At 38.8% G+C, this 23,594-nt stretch overlaps 1 protein-coding gene across 2 annotated transcripts in view; it reads left to right on the top strand.

Annotated features, from left to right (window-relative positions):
• The first annotated feature begins 11,835 nt into the window (after positions 1 to 11,835).
• dock8.L (dedicator of cytokinesis 8 L homeolog) overlaps positions 11,836 to 23,594 on the top strand; it is a 113,362-nt gene continuing 101,603 nt past the window's right edge. For both annotated transcript variants that reach the window (XM_018258593.2, XM_018258586.2), the window contains exon 1: positions 11,836 to 12,023. In XM_018258593.2, coding sequence (XP_018114082.1) covers positions 11,971 to 12,023 — 53 coding nt within the window. In that variant the 5' untranslated portion in view covers positions 11,836 to 11,970. The remainder of the gene's footprint in view (positions 12,024 to 23,594) is intronic.

Here is a 23,594-nt window from a genome sequence, read left to right as displayed (position 1 = left end):
ATTTTTCATACTGTAAGGACAGAGGAAGAGCTATTTTAAGAGAAAACAATGGGTGAGATGACCAAAAGTACTCTGAGTTTTTAGGTTTTTTTACACTAGGATCCTAGTGGGTGACAATTGGTGAAATTCACCAGAAGTTTTTAGGCCCTTCTTTTACACTGGCATTAGAAGGCCTCAGTGTTTTTGGGCACACACAGGCCATATTTATTATATTTTAGGGACAAATGGCTATTTAAGACAACAGCTGTCTTTATAAACTGCCTGGCATCAGAGGTTGTCTGTTTTTTGTGCAAAGAAGGGTGTCGTTTTTTCACAATTTAGATACAAAAAAGGCCTAAACTATCAGATTGCAACAGCAGGTTTACAAGCCATTGAATTGAGGACTGCATCAACTAGCCACCTATCCAGATTTGACCCAGGCAGCCTGGTTTTCAGAAGGGCTGCAGGGTCAATATTTTCCAAATAATGAAAACCAGACAGGATCTCCCCTGATTGACATGGCGATCAGCTGATAAATAAACTACTATGATCCCTAATGCTTCAGAGCTTGTAGAGACGAGGGCACAGTGTACCACATATGGTGGCAATGTCCCAAAGTACAAAGGTTTTGGACCAGGGTCTATGAAAAAATATTCTCAGTCACTGTATTAATCTACACAAATCACCGAAAAATATGGGACCCATGGATACACTACGTCGCCCCCTCTAGTATAATCCGTGTCCTCCTCTCTAATTAAATGATCGGATATGGGAAATGTCTACGTACCAGCAGGCAAACATGAGCCATGTAGGATTATTACCCACTCAATATATTGTACAGAATGGGCAATATTTTATTGATATGCTCCCCAATGGAAATAACCATAAACATGACTGCATAAATGGGTTTTCCCTTTTAAGGGAACCCTATGACCCAGAGAACTATAGAAGGCACTGTATTTTATGGTGGTTCTGATTTTTAATTTTGATTGTAAACTGCTCATATGCAATCTTTGATTTTTGTTCTTCCTGGGTTCATGGTTTTGAAAAACTCCAGGATTTGGTTACTGGAAGCAACTTTCACGGTTCGTTCTAATTACATTACCCTGACCTCCCCCTTAATAATGAGACGGGACATGGTAATTGTCAAAAGTGATGTAAGCTTTATTGATACCCCCATGCATAATTGTGTAAAATGATATTTTACTATCTATATTTGCTTTGTAACCTGTTATCTGTGTTGCCTTATAGGCATTTTGTACACTAACAGATCCAGGCCAAGTAGTATTGACGCTATGGTCCCACACCCAACTCTTTGTTTCCTCAGTTCTGCCAGTCAATCCTTTCCTCACTGCAAACGAGGCATGTGTCCCGCCTGCCTTCCCTTAGACCTGGCCCTGCTATTCTGGGACCTTACTACTTAGTACCAACAGTCTTGAGGGTGCATGCCCCCTGGGGATTTACCTAACGTGGAATTATGTTGAAAGAGGTGTGCAATAGACAACAACTTAGTAATAGAACGGCCACAAGAGGATATATACTGTAAATTAGTGAGCTAGCCGTATTGTCATGGATCTCCTGCTGAATCATGTATGGGTTAGGCGAACCAAGTTCACTGACAGAGTTTCAAAAATAGGCCCTCCCAATTTCAAGTACAATGAGGCTCAAACAACACATATTCCCACCGTCCTTATCTGTGGAGCACTTGACTGCTCTTATTAGCTCATCCTGTCTATCTGACACTGCTAGTGTGTTTACTATCAGTTACTATACTGCCATTCTACAATCCCTTATTCACAGTGTCCTCCTGATGTCCAAAGAGGTACAGGAAGCCAAGATTAGAAAATGTGATAGTTCATCCCAGAGGTATAAGATAGTCAGGGCTAGTGGGCAAGAGCAATCCTGTACTCCACCATATCCATATAGCGTGGGGACCACAGCTGGAAATGGACTGTATAAATAAGTAATTTCTTATTCATGAGAGGATTGCACTGGTGGAGATCCTGCTCCGTGGTATGCCATCTGTTCCTACCTGGCTGGGTGATTGAGTACTAACCTTCTGACAATATATTACTTGCTCTATTTTTTCTGATAATTGTAAAAGGTAATTATCTGTTATCTTTAATTTCTGTTAAAGAAACTTTCAGTTTATGGTTAAAAACCACATGCACCATTCTTGCACCTAGCGTGGCAATGCCCCCCAATACAGAAATTTTGGAGAAAGGTATCATTATACTTAGTGGAACACCTTGACCTACAACATGTGTGCTCTCCAGGGGGTCTGTTTGTTGGGACGGATAGAGGACCCGTTCCCACTGAACAGGACACGAATACTCATGAGGGTTACATTGTGCTATGCTAAGAAATTGGTTGTGATGGGTTGGATGGGACACAGTACCCCAACAATTAAAGCCTGGGTCAACCTAATTAACAAAACCCTACCATCTCTCAGACTCACCTACATGGCCCTGGGGTGTCCAGCCAAGTTTGAAAAGGTATGGAACCCATGGTTATATTTCAACCTGGTAGAGATGCCGAACTAATATCATTGGCTAGTAACACATAACCTATACACTGTTCCAATCATGACAATCTTTAGAACTGATGAAGGTTATAATAATTAAGCTGTATTTGCTGTAACCCTACAAAGTAGAATTTGCAGATGTATGTATATGTTATGTACCCTGGATATGAACCATGTTCAGTTTGTGTTATTGTTTTCAACCCTTTTCCCCTTAAAAAAATAAAAACCTTTAAAAAAAAACAAACCACAGGCGCCCATTTATTTTATACTTTATACTACAGCTACAGTAACAGTTGAGCAACAATACTTTTCCTCCAGATACTTCAAGCAAGTGCTGAGTGAGAGGGTCCTAATGTAACAAGACTATGCTGTTAATTAGCTGTTTTGAAAGGAAAAATCCTTTGATCCTCATCCCTCTGCTGATTACAAACAGTTTATTAAGTGCATACCTTTTATCTGTCCTGATTTCCATGGGGCAGTCAAGATATTGGTGGCTTGTCTCAGGATCCCAGGTCTAAAATTTTGTCCCAAACATTGGGATCATTTGTGGGACTCTGGACCTTCCCTTATTCTAAGTGAATGGTTAGCTGAACAAATAACCACCTGTCGTTTCTCGTGCTTCCCTGTTTTTGTCCTGCTTAGGTGAGAGAGAGAGCTTGTGTAGTGCCTATGAATGAACAGCATGAAATGGTCCAATTAATTGTCAACTCTGTACCCGCTTCTTTCACATGTGCACTAAGCAATCTTGAAAGTAGAAGGAGAGAAAATGGGTAAAGGGTAAGAATAAGCTGCAGAGTGGAAATAAATAAAAAAAAGTACTGGAGTGGGAATATCAAGATGAGAAGGAGGAGTGGAGTTTTAAAAGTGATGGATGTAGCATGAGGACAGCAGACACTGAGACCATATACACTAATAAAACCTGTGTTTTTTGTTAAAGAAGCGTGGCTTTTTGAGGGTCTTTGTCTTTCTTTACAGTTTTCAAATGGTGGCAGGTATGCCTTCAAGAGTTTTGTAATGACAGTATCTTCATATTTCTTTTGTAACCATATAAAACAATGCAACAGTGTCTGATAAGCAGTGTTGGTAGGGTGTATGCCTAACTGCATGTCCACAGCAACCTGCATTTTTTATTTGTGGTTACCAGAAGCCATTCCCTACACAGTGCAATGTGCCTCTATGAGCGACAACAGCTTTACACAACACCACATAGCAGGCTGTAATGAGTGTTGGCTTCTTTCAGAATAATCAGTTTGTCACTTTCTGAGTCTCTGCAGCACTGAAAAGCTCCCCTTCTGCAACATGCATTCCTTTCCCAGCCTGGCTATAGCCAGTTCAAATATGCACTTGTGTTTCCTCCCAAAACATCTTCTGCCTTTAAATCATTTTGCATTTACACTGGTAGATGCTCTCCCCTCTCTCTGCCCCTTGACTCTGACTCACAAAAATCCTGCCTGTACTGCTGCATATAAATCATATGTTTACTTATTAAGGTTGTATAATTTTCACTCAGAACATGGGGTGGCCACTAGATGTCACTGTCTATCTACTTACTGCATAGTCACTCTTCCAGTTGCCCTATTTAACCCATTATATGCCACTTGCTAAACATTTATGGCCATTAAATTGTATTTTCAATGTTTATTTTTGTCAAAAAAATATATTTGTGTAACATACAGTAGAAATAAGTGAGGTCTAAACCTTTTTTTATTTAATCTTCAAAATAAAGATTAAGAGGTTTGTATAGTAAATGACCTTTTATGATTGATTTGTACAAGTAATTTGTTTTCGCAAATAGGCAGACATGTCACACAAGGGATGTTAATCATTTCACATGTTTTCATAATAAAGCAAACAAAAAATGTAAATAACAGATTCATATGCTTTAGCGACAAATTTTTAGTGGCTTGGGGGTTGTCCTAGAATGCATTTAAAGGTCTCCCATTGCAAGATATAGCAGCACAAGAGCTTTTTTCTACATGAGCAGAAAGATAATGAAGTATCTAAAGCTAATATTTTATCTAAAGTTTAGTTTCATACAATTTGTTAAGAAACGTGGCTGACCAGCCTACCACATTAAAAAACAATTCAAAGAACAAAGCCTTCAGCATACACCATCCTAATTAGGTCCAATTCATATACTTCATTGCTCATTGAAAATCAATGAAAAAAAAAAAAATAGTAAAAATATTAATAAAAGGAAGAAAAAACTGATTCAGTTCTTACAAACACACTGGTGCGGAGCCATACAGATTATTACACTGTATTATCTCTTTACCACTCAATATAGTGTATACATTTTGACAGTTGAATAGTAGAGAAAAGGCTGTTCTTTATATACCAGAGCCTGCTGTTATTATTCCTTTTCAGCCAAAAGTCAACTGTGTAAACAGGTTTTATATGTTTTTTTTTTTTTATAAACCAGATATATCTAGAGCAGGGCACCATCTGAACTGCATGCTGCTTTTTACAGGGAGCTTATTGGCTGAGCAATTTATACTGGATTTTTCAGGTAGTATCAACTAGCAGTTAAGCTGGCCATAGACGCAAAGATCCGATCGTACGAATCATCGAACAATCGGATTTTTCAGGTAGTATCAACAAACAGTTAAGCTGGCCATAGACGCAAAGATCCAATCGTACGAATCATCAAACAATCGGACTTCCCCATTTCCCGACCTGCCACTAACCATTCCGATCAAATAAAGTAGAACAGATCAGCCGATGTTATGTCCGACCAAAGCTTGTGACAGTCTCCCTCTGAAAATCGAACGATCGGCAATACATGCAGAGATATTATTGGCAGCCGACAGGCTGTAGTAGCAATGGCGGAAATTGAAAAAAATGTTATATGGCACAGGTTAAATAGTGGATAACAGATAACACCATTATGTTATAAAGAGCTTATCTGCTGTGTAACTTGAGCATTTCCTCCTTTGAATAGCAGCCCCCATGGCTACACAGCACCTTATTTATATAAACAATAGTAGTGTTTCTGAAGCAAACACAGTAGTTTTACTAGTGCAGGGCAACACTGCATTATATTTTATATACTATATACAATTTCATTTTTTTGATGTTTCTGTTCCTTTAATTGAGGAGAGCAGAGTAAAAGGGAACAGAGCACCAGTGAAACAAAAATTGGGTAAAAATTTGTGTAATTAGGATAGTGTTTGCTGAAAGCTTTGTTTTATGAGTTGTTTCTTAAAATTGGTAAGGCTTGCCAGCCACATTTTTTAATTGTGTAAAAAATAAACTTTAGATACAATTTTAGAAAACCAACAATCAATTGTGTATTGCATCAGCAATACACAATAGTTGGTTGCCTTTCTACTATTCTACTACATAATCTTGGTTTTTAAAAACACCTGTCAATTTACTTCAATATTTATTGGTTTTGTATTTAGTTTGGTTAGATGGTAAGGTCTGGTTGTTTGGCAAGCAGATCATTGTCAGATTTAAATACCAGTGCACTGGGCCAAGTCAGATCTGATTGTTTGGCAGTTGGGCCAACTACGGCATCAGTCCTCATTTAATAAGATTTACTAACCTGCTGCATACCTATCAGCTTGATCTTATGCCAGATTAAAATCATAACAAGGGCCCATTATCTTTTTTATGCCCATGTATGGTCACAATTGGTCTGGTATTTGTAAGATGGCATTTTCAGATTTGTTATTGTCTGGCATGTTCTACAAGTGCCCATGTTAAAACAAGGTCATTTAGGGTCCCAAAGTTCTACTGTAACACAAAAACCCCACTCACTTCAGACAAGCAGACGACCAACAGAGGATTAAAGCTGGCCATAGACGCAAAGATCTGATCGTAAGAATCAACGTACGATTGGACTTTCCCATCCCCTGACCCGCCACTAACCATTCAGATCAGCCAATGTACTACCTCTGACAGCAATCGTACGATATTTATGTCTGACAAAGCTAGTGACAGTCACCCACTGAAAATCGTACGATCGGCAATACACGCAGAGATATTATCGGCAGGCGACAGAAATTTTCTAACCTGTCCGATGGACCAAATGACCAATCTCTGCCGGACGAAAAATGTTGGGACTCTCCACACACGGTCCGAAAATCGTACGAATCCACGATTCGTACGATCGGATCGTTGCGTCTATGGCCAGCTTAAGAAGCAGTGGTGGTCAGATATGATATAAGTAGTAATCAAGGTGTATACCTGATATATAGACCAAAGGCTGGGGTAAGCAGCTATTGCTAGGGTCAATATCCAGCCCTGTCATACAACAGAAACAGTTTGGGCTTGACAATTGGAACAAGCTTGATTCACCTTGGTCCTTTAGTGGTAGCTTACTAACAAGAAAAAAAGCCTTCAGATGAGCTTTAATTTCATGAAATATTTTACATGAGAAATCTGTTAATCCAGAAATTGGAATCCAACACTTGACTTTACAAGCCAAATCACACAAAACAGTTAATTTAGGATCATGAACTGTCAATATAAAGTATATGTGAAAACAATATATGCAACAGATTCTCAGGAGCATGCCACAAGCCGTGCACTAGTCAGTGAGCCATTACCAGCCATGCCATTGAGAGTAAACTGGGCTGTGCACACAACAGATCTCTTTGGAAACAGAACTCATGATTCCCTTGTCACTTACATTTTCGCATATAGGCTGGGTCCACAAGAAGATTATCTGCATTAAGAATCCATTCTTATTCCTCTCTGCTAGTTATAGGGACTCATTCTATCTGGCTTCAGACTTCAGCACTTGTCAGTGCTTTGGGTCAAACTAAGGTATAGCAGAGCCACTGTATGAGAATTAGGACATATTCCATAAAATCAAGAAATAGCGCTACACACACACAAACTCAGACACACACACACACATGCTTTTATATTCTCAAGATAAATATTTGCTGTCCCCAGCTAATACCTGTAGAGACAGGTCAGAACAGGCACACCGGCACAATTACCATGTAGGATACTATTTTGAAATCAGGATTGCTTTCAGTAATATATATATATATATATATATATATATACATTTTTGGCACATCACGTAATCACTGCTTGAAAAAAATGCTGGTTAGAATGACAGAATATTTATTTTACCAGTGGTTTTAATGTTATTTGTAAATCTGTCACCTATCCGCTGTGTTCCTGTTTCTGACTCATAAAGCAATGTAAGAAGCTAGCTGATTAACAAACCTGTTAAGAAGCATGCAAGGCATTTAGAGAATTGGAATCTTGGCTAGAAGAGAACTGGCATCAGCTACAATATCTATACTGGTTAGTTTTACTTATTTTATTATGTATCATTTATTAATTTTAATTTTACAGGAGTATTTGTCCAGGAATATTATCCAAGTATTTTTTTTTCCAGAGAGTCGCTTGCAGCTGTCCAACTCACTGCCTCCTCTTTTTTTTACAAAGAGTCACTTGCAGCTGTCCAACACGCTGCCTGTTAGAGCAAGTAAGCCCCTGTTGAAACGCACAATCACATTGTATGAGGATTATTTATCAAACTGAAAATTTTTGGTAAAATAGTCTGACCAAATCCGCACTGATTTTTTTTCCCCTTATTATAGTTAGGTCCATAAATATTTGGACAGACAACTTTTTTTTTCTAATTTTGGTTCTGTACATTACCACAATGAATTTTAAACAAAACAACTCACATGCAGTTGAACTTTTCAGCTTTAATTCAGTGGGTTGAACAAAAAGGTTGCATAAAAATGTGAGGAACTAAAGCCTTTTTTTAACACAATCACTTCATTTCAGGGGCTCAAAAGTAATTGGAAAATTAAAAAACTGAAAATAAAATGTTCATTTCTAATACTTGGTTGAAACTCCTTTGCTGGCAAAGCCTGAGTCTTGAATTCATGGACATCACCAGATTCTGGGTTTCCTCCTTTTTAATGCTCTGCCAGGCCTTTACTGCAGCGACTTTCAGTTGCTGTTTGTTTGTGGGCCTTTCTGTCCGAAGTTTAGTCTTCAACAAGTGATCAGATCAGATGATTCATATCAGGTGACTGATTTGGCCATTCAAGAATATTCCACTTCTTTGCTTTAATAAACTCCTGGGTTGGTTTGGCTGTATGTTTTGGGTCATTATGAAACACCTCCCAATCAATTTGACTGCATTTAGCTGAACACCTGTGTCACATCATGGATAAACACTAGTGTCCCAGTGCCACTGGCAGCCATGCACACCCAAGCCATCACACTGCCCCAGGCATGTTTTATAGAGATTTGGTATGCTTTGGATCATGAGCTGTTCCACGCCTTCTCCATACTTTTTTCTTGTCATCATTCTAGTAAAGGTTGATCTATATTTTATCTGTCCAAAAATTGTTTTTCCAGAACTGTGCTGGCTTTTTTAGATGTTTTTTTTTTTTTTTTAGCAAAGTCCAATCTAGAATTTATATTCTTGATGCTTATGAGTGGCTTGCACCTTGCAGTGCACCCTCTGTATTTACTTTCATGCAGTCTTCTCTTTATGGTAGACTTTAATATCGATATGCCTACCTCCTGGAGAGTGTTGTTCACTTGTTTGGCTGTTGTGAAGGGGTTTCTCTTCACAATGGAAATGATCCTGCGATCATCCACCACTTCCGTCTTCCATGGACGTCCAGGTCTTTTTGCGTTGCTGAGTTCACCTGTGCTTTCTTTCTTTCTCAGTACCAAACTGTAGATTTTGCCACTCCTAATATTGTAGCAATTTCTCGATGGTTTTTTTTTTCTGTTTTTGCAGCTCAAGGATGGCTTGTTTCACCTGCATGGAGAGCTTCTTTAACTGTATGTTGTCTGTTCACAGCAAATTCTTCCACATACAAACACCCCCCCCCCTCAAATCCCCCCCAGGGCTTTTATCTGTTTCATTGATAGACATAACAAACGAATTGCCCACACCTGCCCATGAAATAGCCTTTGCATCAGTTGTCCAATTACTTTTGAACCCCTGGTCCAATTACTTTTGAGCCCCTGAAATGAAGTGATTGTTTTAAAAAAAAGGCTTTAGTTCCTCACATTTTTATGCAATCTTTTTATTCAACCCACTGAATTAAAGCTGAAAGTCTGCAGTTCAACTGCATCTGAGTTGTTTCATTTAAAATTCATTGTGGTAATGTGCATAAACAAAATTAGAAAAAAAAGTTGTCTGTCCAAATATTTATGGACCCAACTGTATAATGCTGGCCATAGACTCAAAGATTCGCTCGTTTGGCGACATCGCCAAACGAGCGGATCTTTCCCCGATATGCCACTAACGGCATGGCTATATCGGGGGTAATTCGAACGTTCAGCCGTATGGCTGAACGATCGAATTACGATACGCCAAGGGGCTCCGACGGGTCGGTCGGATAAAAATCAAACCTTCCCGATCGATACCGTGGCCAGATATCGATCGGGAAGACCCATCGGAAGCCCCCATACACGGGCAGATAAGATGTCAAATTGGTCCAAACGACCGATATCGGCAGCTTTATCTGCCCGTGTATGGCCACCATAATCCATTTATCTGAAAATAATGTGCGGGGAAAAAACTGGATTATATCCTGAAAAAAATTCTGACCCTCTGGGTTTAATAAATTCCAAAAAATTCAAGGGGTTTTTTTTTCCACAAAAAAAAAATCAGGTTTTATAGTTAAAAAACTTGAATCTTTCAAGTTTTTGGCATTCTGACTTTGATAAATAACCCTCTAAGTGTTATTCAGGTAAATTTGGTCACAAAGGATAGGTATTGAGGTGTTCAACCTGTTAAGCCACACAGGGCTCCAACACTGAGGGAGCTCCTGGTGTAGACAACCATGTCTGGTCAGATGCATGCTCACTCATTATGCACATGCGTGTGATGTCACATGAATGTACATAATGAGGACAAGGGGGCACAGCCTGTGTCCCAACATGGATGTGTTGTTTTTATTTCTGATGTACTGAAAACAAATAAACTGAAAAAAGGTGTTTGGAAGGTGAATAACCCCTTTAATATGCATGTATAATAGCTTTATACATTTTTCCACATTGCTTGCTTTTTCCTGTAAAATCATTTGGACATATAATTATTTTCATTGGCATTAGACTTCAGCATAACGAGCTACTGCTTGAGTGTATGCCTTGTGCAAGCCCTTCCTGTTCCGAGCACTTTATAAACGTGTTGCTCCACACAGCTGACACTGGAGATTACTGAGCTACACAAACTGCTTCATTGTGCATTTAGCAGAAGGGGAAGTTTTTATGCATGCTGTAATAAAGCAGAAGTACAGTAACTCTCAGCCCATGGTCAAACAGTTTTTTCCACATACTTAAGAGTGCCAGGGTTACTTAAAGGGAAATCATATACTGCCAAAGTAGCGGGTTGTAATTACTGCATGCTCAAAATATACCTGCTATATTTGTATTTACACATTACCTTAGGAGTTACCAGTTTTTGTAGTGTTTTTTTCCCTACCGCAATGTAAAATCATCCCTATGGTGAGCAACATTATTACTGCTGCCCATGGGAACTGCATCTACAGAGGCAAACAATAAGGACTGCTCCATTTATGTACAGTTATGGGACCAGCTATGGAGAATGCTTGGGACCTGGGGATCTTCATGCCTTAAGTCTACTAGAAAATCATGTAAACATTCAATAAACCCAATAGGCTGGTTTGCATCCAATAATTAATCATTTGGATCAAGTACAAGGTAATGTTTTATTATTACAGAAAAAAGGTAAATCATTTTTAAATATTTGGATAAAATGGAGTCTATGGGAGATGGCCTTTCCATAATTTAGAGCTTTCTAGGTAACAGGTTTCAGGATAACGGATCCCATACCTGTATAATTAAGGAATGACCTGGGGTATCCTTGTATTTAAGGGTAATTGCATGTCAGATAAACTGAAAGCATATTTTATAGTTAAAAAAAAAGTACCCTATTGCCATACACAGCTATGTCTATATTCTTATGGAACCTGGGCAGGGAAACATCTGAAATATTTATTTAGGAACAGATAGTACTACAGATTTACTCAATTCAGCGTTGGTGTCCTATGCATTGCACTTTTCACCTTATTCAGTACAGAATAACTGCCAGGCATTTTTGACACCAAGTGTAAGTACAGAAGAGCACATAGTGTAAAAACATAATGACTAGTGTTTAAAAGAACCCAGCAGTCTGTGTGCAACTTTGCTTGAGAGTCAATCTTTGTAGCACAACTATGAATAGGCGGCCACAACAATCTCTTATGTATCTTGAAACATCGGAGCCAAACTTGAGAGGAACGACTTCCACCCGTCCCCCCCTTCTCACAGCAGCATCTGAGATAACCCGTGTCCCTCCCCCAGCAGCACTCGCTGATCAGAAGCATGCACAGTTTGGTAGGGAGGGGGAACACGGAAGTGAGCGCCCAGGACACAAGTGACAGCTCCCTGACAGACCCATGGCATGAAATAGTATCTCACAGGGAGCTGCCCTAACCTTGGCACACTATCCAGGAGCTGACATGGCTTCCCTCTCCAGTGCCGAAAGGAGAGCCTTCGCTCTCAAGCTCAACAGGTAAGAAAGTTTGGGCTCTTTGTCAACAGCGCGAGGAACAGGAATGGATTATGCAGTGGGGAGGTAGCCATTCATGTCATGGGCACGGGAAGGAACGTGTTTTTACAAGTCTGCCTCGTGTCCTGGCTCCAGGGTGCAGCCTCTCACAGATACATTATCACCCTAGGCAGCTTATCTTGATTGCAGAGAACATGGGTGGGGTGGTGGTGGGTTGTGTGTGTGCTCACACCCCTTTATATGCAGTAGGTAGGGAGTCAGTTCTGTGCATTTTTACTTTTTGTTATGTTCTTGACAGACAGCATTATCTATGGACTACCCTGCAGTTAGTGCTTGTCATTATCATCTATCTTATCTGTCTTCTATACTGTACCTGCATATACTGTGTCTATTGGGACTTCCTTTCTCTTGTGTCTCTTAAAGGGATACTGTCATGGGAAAACATGTTTTTTTTCAAAACACATCAGTTAATAGTGCTGCTTCAGCAGACTTCTGCACTGAAATCCATTTCTCAAAAGAGCAAACAGATTTTTTTATATTCATTTTTGAAATCTGACATGGGGCTAGACATATTGTCAATTTCCCAGCTGCCCCAAGTCATGTGACCTGTGCTCTGATAAACTTCAATCACTCTTTACTGCTGTACTGCAAGTTGGAGTGATATCACCCCCTCCCCCCCCAGCAGCCCAACAACAGAACAATGGGAAGGTAACGAAATAGCAGCTCCCTAAAACAAGATAACAGCTCCCTGGAAGATCTAAGAACAGCACTCAATAGTAAAAGCCAAGACCCACTGAGACACATTCAGTTACATTAAGTAGGAGAAATAACAGCCTGCCAGAAAGAAGTTCCATCCTCAAGTGCAGGCACAAGTCACATGACTGGGGCAGCTGGGAAACTGAGAATATATCTAGCCTCATGTCAGATTTCAAAATTAAATATAAAAAAATCTGTTTGCTCTTTTGAAAAATGGATTTCAGTGCAGAATTCTGCTGGAGCAGCACTATTAACTGATGCGACAGATGACATATCCCTTTAAGTGCAATGGCACACGGGCCATGCTGGATGAAATGAAGCAAATAAAACAGGCAAAAAGTCAGAAGTTAATGTTGCACCATCATTAATGTAAATTGCTGGTGGCAAAAAAGGTATGCATTACCTGTGCTTTCTGACGTAGTACTGTACAAAGTTGCCTTACGAAACAACTTTGTGCTACTATGCGGCGCATATGTTTTACATTAATGCCAGAGGTAACAGAACTTCAGATGTTGTATTGCCCATGCTGGAGGAGATTAAGGGGCCCATTTATGAAACCTCAAATTTATCTGGTCAAGGTTTTTAAGAGGGAAAACAATCTTGGATTTTGAGAGATTTATTGTACTCCAAAGCTGCTAAAAATACAAATCTGAAAATATTCCATCCCAAACTTGTTGAGGTTATGTAGAAGCCAGTTGCAGATGTCCCTGAAGTTGTTTCGTGACATTGTGATCTGCAATGCATAACCCCTAAAGTTGGGGTTTTCGTCCAATAATCTGAAAAAGTAGAGTATGATACGAATTGACTCTCGATTTTGTCACAACGTCTTGATACTCTGATTTTTTCGAGATTGGTCAACTTTGTTTTCATAAAAGATAAAAGTGTGGGAGACAAAATGACGTGTGTCCCATGATAAATAACAAAAACCTGCATTCATTTTGTTTGTATTGCAATGTTTTTTTTTCTGTCAGCACTCGTCACATTAGCACCAAATTCAAGAATTCTGTGTATTTAGCCAAACCAAATCCAAACCCTTAGGCTAACTTCACACAAGGTGCAGCCTTGGCTTCTGTCTGTCTGTGTTTTCCCTGCAGAAGCAGACATGCCTCGATTTTGCCGGGAGTTACATGATTTGTTCCCCCTGGCCTCTCGTCACCTTACATCACCCCCCACCCCAATATTTCACTTTCTCTGGAAAAGTGATTGTGTGTGCAGTAGGCATTTAGTGACATCAGCAGGAGCATGTGTACATATGTAGTAAGTCTTAGATTAGTGGCAGACGGGGAGATTAGTCGCCCAGTGACAAATCTTCTCTACTTCTGGGCGACTAATCTCCCCGAACTGCCTTCATGCCAGCTAGAATGAAAATCGCCGGCGGGATGGCACTCAGATCGCTCTCCCAGAAATGCCTTCCCGCCAGCAAGAATACGAATCGCCGGCAGGAAGGCATACGTATGGCTTCAGATTTCCAAAGTCTTCACGAGGAAAGTATGGGCGACTTCGGAAATCCAAAGCAATTTGTATGCCATCCCGCCAGCGATTTAGTCGCCTGAAGTAGAGAAGATTTGTTGCTGGGCAAATGCCCCTAACTTTTCACTTACCCCTTGGTGCAGATTCTGTCCTCCGGAGTTCTCGGCCGCCATCCTTTTCTACGTTAAACTACGGAAGCAGACCGTCGTTTTCAGCTCATGCGCAGTTGGAGTAATATTCCGGTCCTGAACAACTGCACATGCAATGAAAGTCACGAAAATATCCCGTTTTTTTTTTTTTGGAAACTTTCTTGACTTTCTGTGCATGCGCAGTTGTTCGGGACCAGAATATTACTCCAACTGCGCATGCGCCGAAAACGACGGTCTGCTTCTGAAGTTTAACAAAGAAGAGAAGATGGCAGCTGTGAACTCCCGAGGAGAGAATCTGCACAGAGGGGTAAGTAAAAAGTGAGGGGCATTTGCCCCAGGTACAAGGTAGGATGGGGGCGAGGAGGGAAGGGGGTCTACGTAGGGTAGGGTTTTTTTATGTTACGGGTTGAATTCTCCTTTAAGGGCAGAGACATATGGAAGATTCGGGGGGGATTGGTTGCCCAATCTTCATCTTTTTCTGCTTTGAGTTAAAGGAAAACTATACCCCCAAAATGAATACTTAAAGGAGAAGGAAAGGTTAAAACTAATTAAGCCTTATCAGAAAGGTCCATCTAAATATACCAGTAAACCCCCAAAGTAATGTTGCTCTGAGTCCCCTGTCAAAAGAAACACAGCATTTCTTTCCTTCTATTGTGTACTCCTGGGCTTCTGTATCAGACTTCCTGCCTTCAGCTTAAACCTCATTGCCCTGGGCAAGAGCATGCTCAGTTTGCTCCTCTCCTCTCCCCCCACCCCTCCCTTCTCTGCTGTAATCTGAGCCCAGAGCAGGGAGAGACTCAGGCAGGAAGTGATGTCACACCACATTAATGCTGCAGCTCCTATTCTAAACAAACAGAGAGCTTCTAGAGCTTTTTACTCAGGTATGGTAAAACATTCTACAGAATAAATATAGCATTCTAGCTTGCACTATTGCAGCTAATCTATTGGCAATAAAATGCCTCTGTAGCTTTCCTTCTCCTTTAAGCAACAGATAGTTTATATCATATAAAGGGGCATATTAAAGAATCTTACCAAACTGGAATATATATTTAAGTAAATATTGGCCTTTTACATCTCTTGCATTGAACCCCCATTTCATGATGGTCTGTGTGCTGCCTCAGAGATCACCTGACCAGAAATACTACAACTCTAACTGTAACAGGAAGAAGTATTGAAGCAAAAGACAGAACTGTGTCTGTTAATTGGCTCATGTGACCTAAGAATTATAGTTTGTTTGGTATGTTTGCGTTCACCGTGAATCCTAGGATCCCAGGAGGTGGCCCTTATTTTTTAAAATGGCAATTTTCTATTTATGATTACCCAATGGCACATACTACTAGAAAAGTGTATTATTATGAAAATGGTTTATTTACATGAAGCAGGGTTTTACATATGAGCTGTTTTATGTAATATATTTTTATAGAGACCTACATTGTTTGGGGGTAGAGTTTACCTTTAAGTTAAAACAGCATGACAATGTTTGCTATTCAAAATTTTTGAGTTATAATTAACTTATAATTAAGGTACAAGGTAGGATGGGGGCGAGGAGGGAAGGGGGTCTACGTAGGGTAGGGTTTTTTTATGTTACGGGTTGAATTCTCCTTTAAGGGCAGAGACATATGGAAGATTCGGGGGGGATTGGTTGCCCAATCTTCATCTTTTTCTGCTTTGAGTTAAAGGAAAACTATACCCCCAAAATGAATACTTAAGCAACAGATAGTTTATATCATATAAAGGGGCATATTAAAGAATCTTACCAAACTGGAATATATATTTAAGTAAATATTGGCCTTTTACATCTCTTGCATTGAACCCCCATTTCATGATGGTCTGTGTGCTGCCTCAGAGATCACCTGACCAGAAATACTACAACTCTAACTGTAACAGGAAGAAGTATTGAAGCAAAAGACAGAACTGTGTCTGTTAATTGGCTCATGTGACCTAAGAATTATAGTTTGTTTGGTATGTTTGCGTTCACCGTGAATCCTAGGATCCCAGGAGGTGGCCCTTATTTTTTAAAATGGCAATTTTCTATTTATGATTACCCAATGGCACATACTACTAGAAAAGTGTATTATTATGAAAATGGTTTATTTACATGAAGCAGGGTTTTACATATGAGCTGTTTTATGTAATATATTTTTATAGAGACCTACATTGTTTGGGGTAGAGTTTACCTTTAAGTTAAAACAGCATGACAATGTTTGCTATTCAAAATTTTTGAGTTATAATTAACGAGGATCTCTGTTAAACATTTCCATGCCACAATTCACTGCATCAGACATGGGGTGGTTGCATTTTTCCTGCCTTAGTTATGAATAAGCGAAACAAAATATTTTTTATGCCAATCTAGGTTATTTGGATCAGTAGGATTTTGTCTAAAAGTTGGCAGACTTGTAATATCCAGTTGTCTGACATGGCTGGACGAAACAGACCAGGCCTGTAAATGAAATAGGCACACACAGTACAGCGGGCACAGCAGCTGTCAACTAGTAGCTAAACAAACAACAGGATTATAGGTGTGTTCTCTTGGCCACCAAAAGTATATATACGCAATCGTTCCAATTCTGAAAATGAAAAACAAATGTAAGAAGTGCCTTACTGCTTATTACATAGATTTTGTACAGGGTTTAACTAGATGCCTTATTTTAAACATGCTGCTATATTAGTGTGATTATCGGAGTATTTTTCTTGCCGTTTATTTTTTGTGGTCAAGCTGCATGGTAACTGTGCAAAAACAGAAGTATAGGTAATGTAAACACTTTGCCAGTATTACTGCACTGTCTTCATCTGTAGTTCTTGAGCAATTTATATTCACATTACCAAGGCCCACCAATTTATCAGGTAAAGACGTACAAATCCCTCGTAGCTACTTAAAATATTTAAACATTAAGGGGCAGATTTATCAAGGGTTCAAGTGAAAATTAGAATTTTTGAGTTTTTTTAAGTGGAATTCGACTAGGAAATAGTTAACATTTCATTCAAGTTTTTAAAAAAATTCTAATTTCGACATTTATCATTTACTGGCCTTTTAAGAGTTAGACTATTTGCCACCTTGAACCTGCCTAATTGCTGTTTTAGTCTATGGGGGATGTCCTATGGGGGAGTTTGAAGTCTTCCTTAAAATCGAGGTTTTTTTCAGAGAAAAAACTCAGATCAAATTAGATTCAAATTCTATTAGAGTTTGCGGGTCTATCCCATTCACAAGAGTGAATAAATAATAAACTTCGATTGGTTTTTTTTTTTCTGAATTTCGAGTTCATGGGAGGTTTATGGGAGTTTTTACAAACTCCCATGAACTTTAAATTCGATCCTTGATAAATTTGCCCCTAAATAAACCAACTAGGATTGTTTTGGCACCAATATGGATTTATGCAGTTTAGTTAGGATTAAAGGAGAAGTAGAGGATAAATCACTGGGGGGTCCTGTAATTTAGGCACCCCTCATTAATTAAAATCACTTACCTAGCATTATAAGAAGCTCAGGATCAGATACGACAAGTGTTATAGCATAAACCAATAACGGGAGGTCTGGGGGTTCCAAATTTGATGTTATACGATAAAGCGGCACAGATTGGACAACTAACCAAATGGCAACTCCCACAATCTACTACAGTGGGGGATGAAATTGGAACAATGGCTTGTCATCCATTGACAGTTAATAACCTGCTCTGAGCTGACCAAATGCCATAAAATAGGATTACAATAAACAACTCAATACTACAGCATTCTTTACGGCTGTGGAACTCATGCAAACATTGCTACTTTCTTTGCAAACCCACCTCTCTGATGTAATAATAAATGGTAAGCCCTCCTTCCTGCCAGAACTGCAAGCACAATATTTAAAAAAAAAATGGACACAAAACCACCTTAATACAGTTAGATCTTTATTCAGTCCACACACCATGAAATCTGCCCAAATAAACTCTCACAAAACATTTGCCATCTACAGACCTGACTATGTTTAAAACAACCTGTGATAACTGTCCCCTTACAAAAGGATTTATATCAACTCTTTACACCCAAATGTTGTCAATTACTTTGCAATCAACCCCCCACTTACTGTGCAGTTTGGGAACAGGATATATCCATCCGATTGTCAGGAGATGGTTGGAAGAAAATTTGGACAGCTGCTGAGAGTGGCGACTAAAGAACTTTCATAACTTTCATAAACTCCTAACCAGATGGTATATGACTCCTCAGAGAAATTATCGAACCTCTCCAATACATTTGTCTTTATGTTTCAGGGGTTGTGAAAATTACAGGAACACTAGTACACATTCGGTGGGACTGTCCGGTGGCACTGACTGAAATAGAGTATGTTCCCTGTTACAGGAGATTTTCTCTACCCATGGGAACTGATGCACATTCTGTCGATAAAAAAATCTTAAAGTGGACCCGTCACCCAGACACAAAAATCTGTATAATAAAAGTCCTTTTCAAATTAAACATAAATTCCAATTTATTTTTTTATTAAAGCATTCATAGCTGTTGTAAGCTCATTTAAAAATCTCAGCTGTCAATCAAATACTGTCTGCCGCTCCTCTATGCCAGTGGCATAGAGGTGGGGCAGACAATTACTTTCACTTTCCATTCAGCACTTCCTAGATGTCACTGCTCTCCACACATTCCCCCGTTCTCTTTACCATTTAATTGTGTAGTCAGTGCATGGAGATGGACATCAGGTCCCCCATTCTGGTGCACAAACTAGATTCTGAGATGATGCAAGGCTTGTCTTAACAACAGTGTCCACAAAATGGCTGCTGCCTGCTTGCTATAATTTTGAAATCCCAGACTGAAGGAAGCAAGATTCAAATAATTTATATAGTGTAATTAAAGTTCATTTTGCTTGACTAATGTGATAAAATAGGATTTTGAATAATTTTTTTGGGTGACGGATCCCCTTTAATAAGCCAGACTGTTAGCCAAACACTTGCTTTCTGCAGCAAAATGGAGACTAGCATAAGTTGGTTAACACCAGACATTGTGGTATATTTATCAAAAAGTCACCGCCACAGTCCGCTAGAGTGAAATTCCACAACTCTCCATTCATTTCTATTGGATTTTTAATAGAGTATTTATCAATGGGTGAATGTGAAAGTTCATTCTTTGATAAATACGCTCCCTGCTGCTCACTCATGAACTATGGGAGATGGCCTTCATATAATTCCTTTCTGGTTTTAAACTAGAAAGCCCTGTTTTTCAAAGGGCTGTCCAGTCCAAAATTTGCTCAACAGTGTTGATCCTTGTTGGTTACATGCTGCAGGCCTATTTGTCTGGAGGTAGCAAAATCATTTTTCACTCTCTGATATGAGAGAGTGCTATGTATTAGGCAATACAGTATTTCACTGTGTATTTAAAGTTTTGTGTACTAAAGAATGTTTTTAAAATGTCAACATTTTCAAAATGCAGAATACACGATTGGCTGTTGTGTAAAGTTATCTGTAAGTTACCTAATCCATATTGATGATGATGTCACATCACCAAAGGATGATGTGGTTTGCTAAGGAAATAGGTTTCGCAAGGCAGCAGGATTTACCACTGTCACCAGGCACAAAAAGCACATTTCTAAACTATACCATTGCAATATTGTTACAAAAAGAGAGCATATGCTTTCTCTGTTATTGTGCAATGACAGGAAATGGATTGCTCCTACAATTAGGCTTAACATTAATTTGGTAGGCAGTGGAGTCACTACATTTTTCTGTTCAAGTAAAAATCTGATTAAATTGTATTTTTTTTAGAGGGAAGACATTAGCCTCTCTCTCTCTCACAGTCAAGCATGACTTCTGCTGATGAATAATGTTACGAAATGCAGTGAAAATTATCTATCACCAATTAAAAAGTGGTAAAAGGAGTCTGTAAAAACTGGCATAAATCTCTTCGAGTTTACTAAATTCCAATTTCTAAAATTTATTAAGCTAAAAAACTTGCAAATTCTAATACAGAAATTCACCATTTAAAAGCAGCAATTTCATGTAAAAGTAAATGGAAGGTGTATTCCATCAAGTTTTCCAGATTTCTTTTAAATTTGGAGGACTTGTTGAAAATGATGGGTAGAATGTAATTTCACTGCGTTTGAGTTTTTAAATCACATTTTTTACATGAACCATTTCTGTGATTCAAGTTTTCTTTTTAATAACTTAATTTTTTTTAATTTTCATACGTTTTAAATGGAGCTGTTACATTTGGTATAAATTGCATTGCTGCATTCAGCAATCTAATTATACAATTGCTATGTTATTCTTATATGTAAAGCTTACATAAATCAAGTCAGGAAGAAATATAAAAAAACATATTAACAGAAAAATACAACTCAGAATCAGTATAAACAAGTAAGTAAGTACAAGTAAACAAAATAAACCATTCATTATTCTCTGGGTCCATTACTAAGCAGGTCAACCCTCGGGGAAAAAATAAATCCTGTTACTCCATGTCTCATCATATTTAGGTATCATTTTATTACTCAGTACTGAAAGGGATTCCATCCTTTTTACTTTCTCTATTTTATTCTGTAGTTGTGATTCAAGTTTTTTGATAAATTACCAAACCTTTGAATTTGTGTTTTTTTGAATTAGAAAAGAACTTGAAAATAAAATTTTTGATAAATCCACCACTCCATGTGAAATTAAAAAATTGCAGAAAAGCAGACTTAGGGGTAATTTATAAAAGGTTGAGTTGTGTTTTACCCGAAAAATCTTTTGGGTTTTAAAAAAACAAAACTCAAAATTTTCGAGATTTATTATGCCTTGAAGCTGGAAATAGCTAGAATCCACAGCTATAACCTGTCAAGGTCATGTAGAAGTCAATGGAAGAGTCCCCTTCAACCATTCAAAGATATTTGTAGCCTTCATGATGTTTTGATGGTGGTTTGCGCTCGGAAACTCTAAATTTTAGTGATTCAAGGTTTTTTTTTGCCGAAAACATGTTAAATTCAAGTATTTGGGCCCCCCCCCAAATTCACTGATTTGGGTTTTTTACAGTCGAGTATTTTCATAAATAAGAAAATATTCGAGTTGTGAGTTCATTCAAGGTATAAAAAAACTCACAAACCTCTAGAACTTGACCTTTGATAAGCTACTGCTTTTGTGAAGCTAAACATATTTTTATTCCATGGTTCCCGTCGCACATGATTGTGCACAATAAGTGCAGGTGTTTTTTTTCAATTGTTACAATGATTTCCTCTTGTTCTTAATCAGTCATGTTGCTCATTTCTGTTCAGCTGCTTCCGACAGGAGAGCTGGTTTGTTCTTTAATTAGCACATGACTGAGTAGCCGGATTGCTTGAATTTACAATTCCGTTGGTGATCTTGCTGATGCAGGAAGATGATTGTGTGTGGGTATACAGGGGGATTTATCATTCATCATGGCTGTACATTTGGCATGAGGTTCACAAAATGTACCAAAATCATTTGCATCCACTGCTAGTCACAATTGCAACTTTATCTGTGACTGTAAATCTCGCATCTAAAAGCCTGCCGAGTGTTTATTGACCCTTGTAGCAAGCTTATATTCACATTTCTTTCGTAATTTTGCTTCATTGGTGATTTTTCAACCTGCCTGAAAATGAATGAAAAAATGGACTTTTGTGTTCTGTCACATAAAATTGAATAATTAATAAAAATGCAGAAAATAGAGGGAAGAAAATAGCGATTGCAGCTAAAAGTCTCTACTATGATTAGTCTGATGAATTCCTGATTACTATTGCTGTTGATGAAATACCTCAAGACCACAGTGAAAAAAATAAAAACTGTGTAAATAGATAGGCTGTGTGAAATAATAAATGTTTCTAATATAGTTAGTTAGCCAAAAATGTAATCTATAAAGGCTGGAGTGAACTGATGTCTAACATAATATCCAGGATGCAACTTCCTGCTTTTCAGCTCTCTAACTCTTAGTTAGTCAGAAAATTTTAAGGGGGGTCACATGGTACATAACTGTTCATTGAGTTTGTAATTGATCTTTAGCATGCAGCTCAGATTCAAAAGCAAACAGTTAGACACCATATGTTTCCCTCAAGTCCCCGATTGGTTACTGCCTGGTAACCAATCAGTGGAAACCAAGAGAGCTGCAAAGCAGGAAGTAGTGTTCTGGCCATTATGTTAGACATCCAGTCACTCCAGCCTTTATACATTACATTTTTGGCTAACTATATTAGAAACATTTTTTATTTTGCACAGCCTATCTATATACTGAATAATTCATTTAAAGGAATGGTTCACCTTTTAGTATGATATAGAATGGTCAATTCTAAGCAACCTTTTAATTGGTCTTCATTATTTATTTTTTATATTTTTTTACTGACCCCATCTAAAAACAAATGCTCTGTAAGGCTACAAATATATTGTTATTGCTATTTTTTATTACCTGTCTATCCAGGCCAGGGCTGACAATCTGTGGGTTCTGGCAAATGCCAGAGGGGCTGGTGTATGATTCCATAGAAAGTGACCATATAGTGGGCTGGTTGTTTGGGCCTCTGTGTACTTGGAATGCCAGGGCCTGTTTTGACTCCTAGTCCAGACCTGCGTCTATCTATTCAGGTCCTCTCCTATACATATTCCAGTCTCATATTCATGGTTGCTGGGGTAATTTGGAACCTCATAACCAGACTGCTGAAATTGCAAACTGGAGAACTTCTGAATAAAAAGCTTAATAATTCAAAAACCACAAATAAAAAATGAATACTTGTGAGTGTGGATTCTCTTCTTATTATAACCCTAATTTGGTTACTGTCTCTTTAATCTCACTAGTGGCACCTTTCTCCTTCTGAGTTTCTAGCAGCTTGGCAGGGGACAGGCTGGGCTCAATCTCCCCAGATTCAACAGCTTCTATGTACCTTACAGTCTTACAGCTACTCACGCTGGCTCTCTCAGCTCTCTGGGAGACCCCCAGCATTTGGCTCCAAAGTCAGGTACACCCTTTCTCCCAAGGATGCACTGGGGTTCCCAGCCAATCAGAACGCTATCCAGCATGCAACTGGGCTGATGTCACAGGCAGACAAACAGGGGAAAGATTCCTCATGTCTCCTACATTATTATATGTTTTTTTACAGAGACTTGGCTTAACTGCATTGCTTCCTTTGGAGAAAAACTTGGCACACAAGTTGCCATTATGTGTATATATTTTCAAGCACTCATTGTGTATTGTCTCCTGGTGTGCCCATATTTGTCTGAAAATGGCCACCATGACAGAGATAGCGA

Source organism: Xenopus laevis, chromosome 1L (assembly GCF_017654675.1).
Source record: "Xenopus laevis strain J_2021 chromosome 1L, Xenopus_laevis_v10.1, whole genome shotgun sequence".
In the NCBI taxonomy this organism is placed as follows: domain Eukaryota; kingdom Metazoa; phylum Chordata; class Amphibia; order Anura; family Pipidae; genus Xenopus; species Xenopus laevis.
The sequence above is the reverse complement of the archived record's forward strand: the minus strand, read 5'-3'. Positions and strand labels throughout refer to the sequence as shown.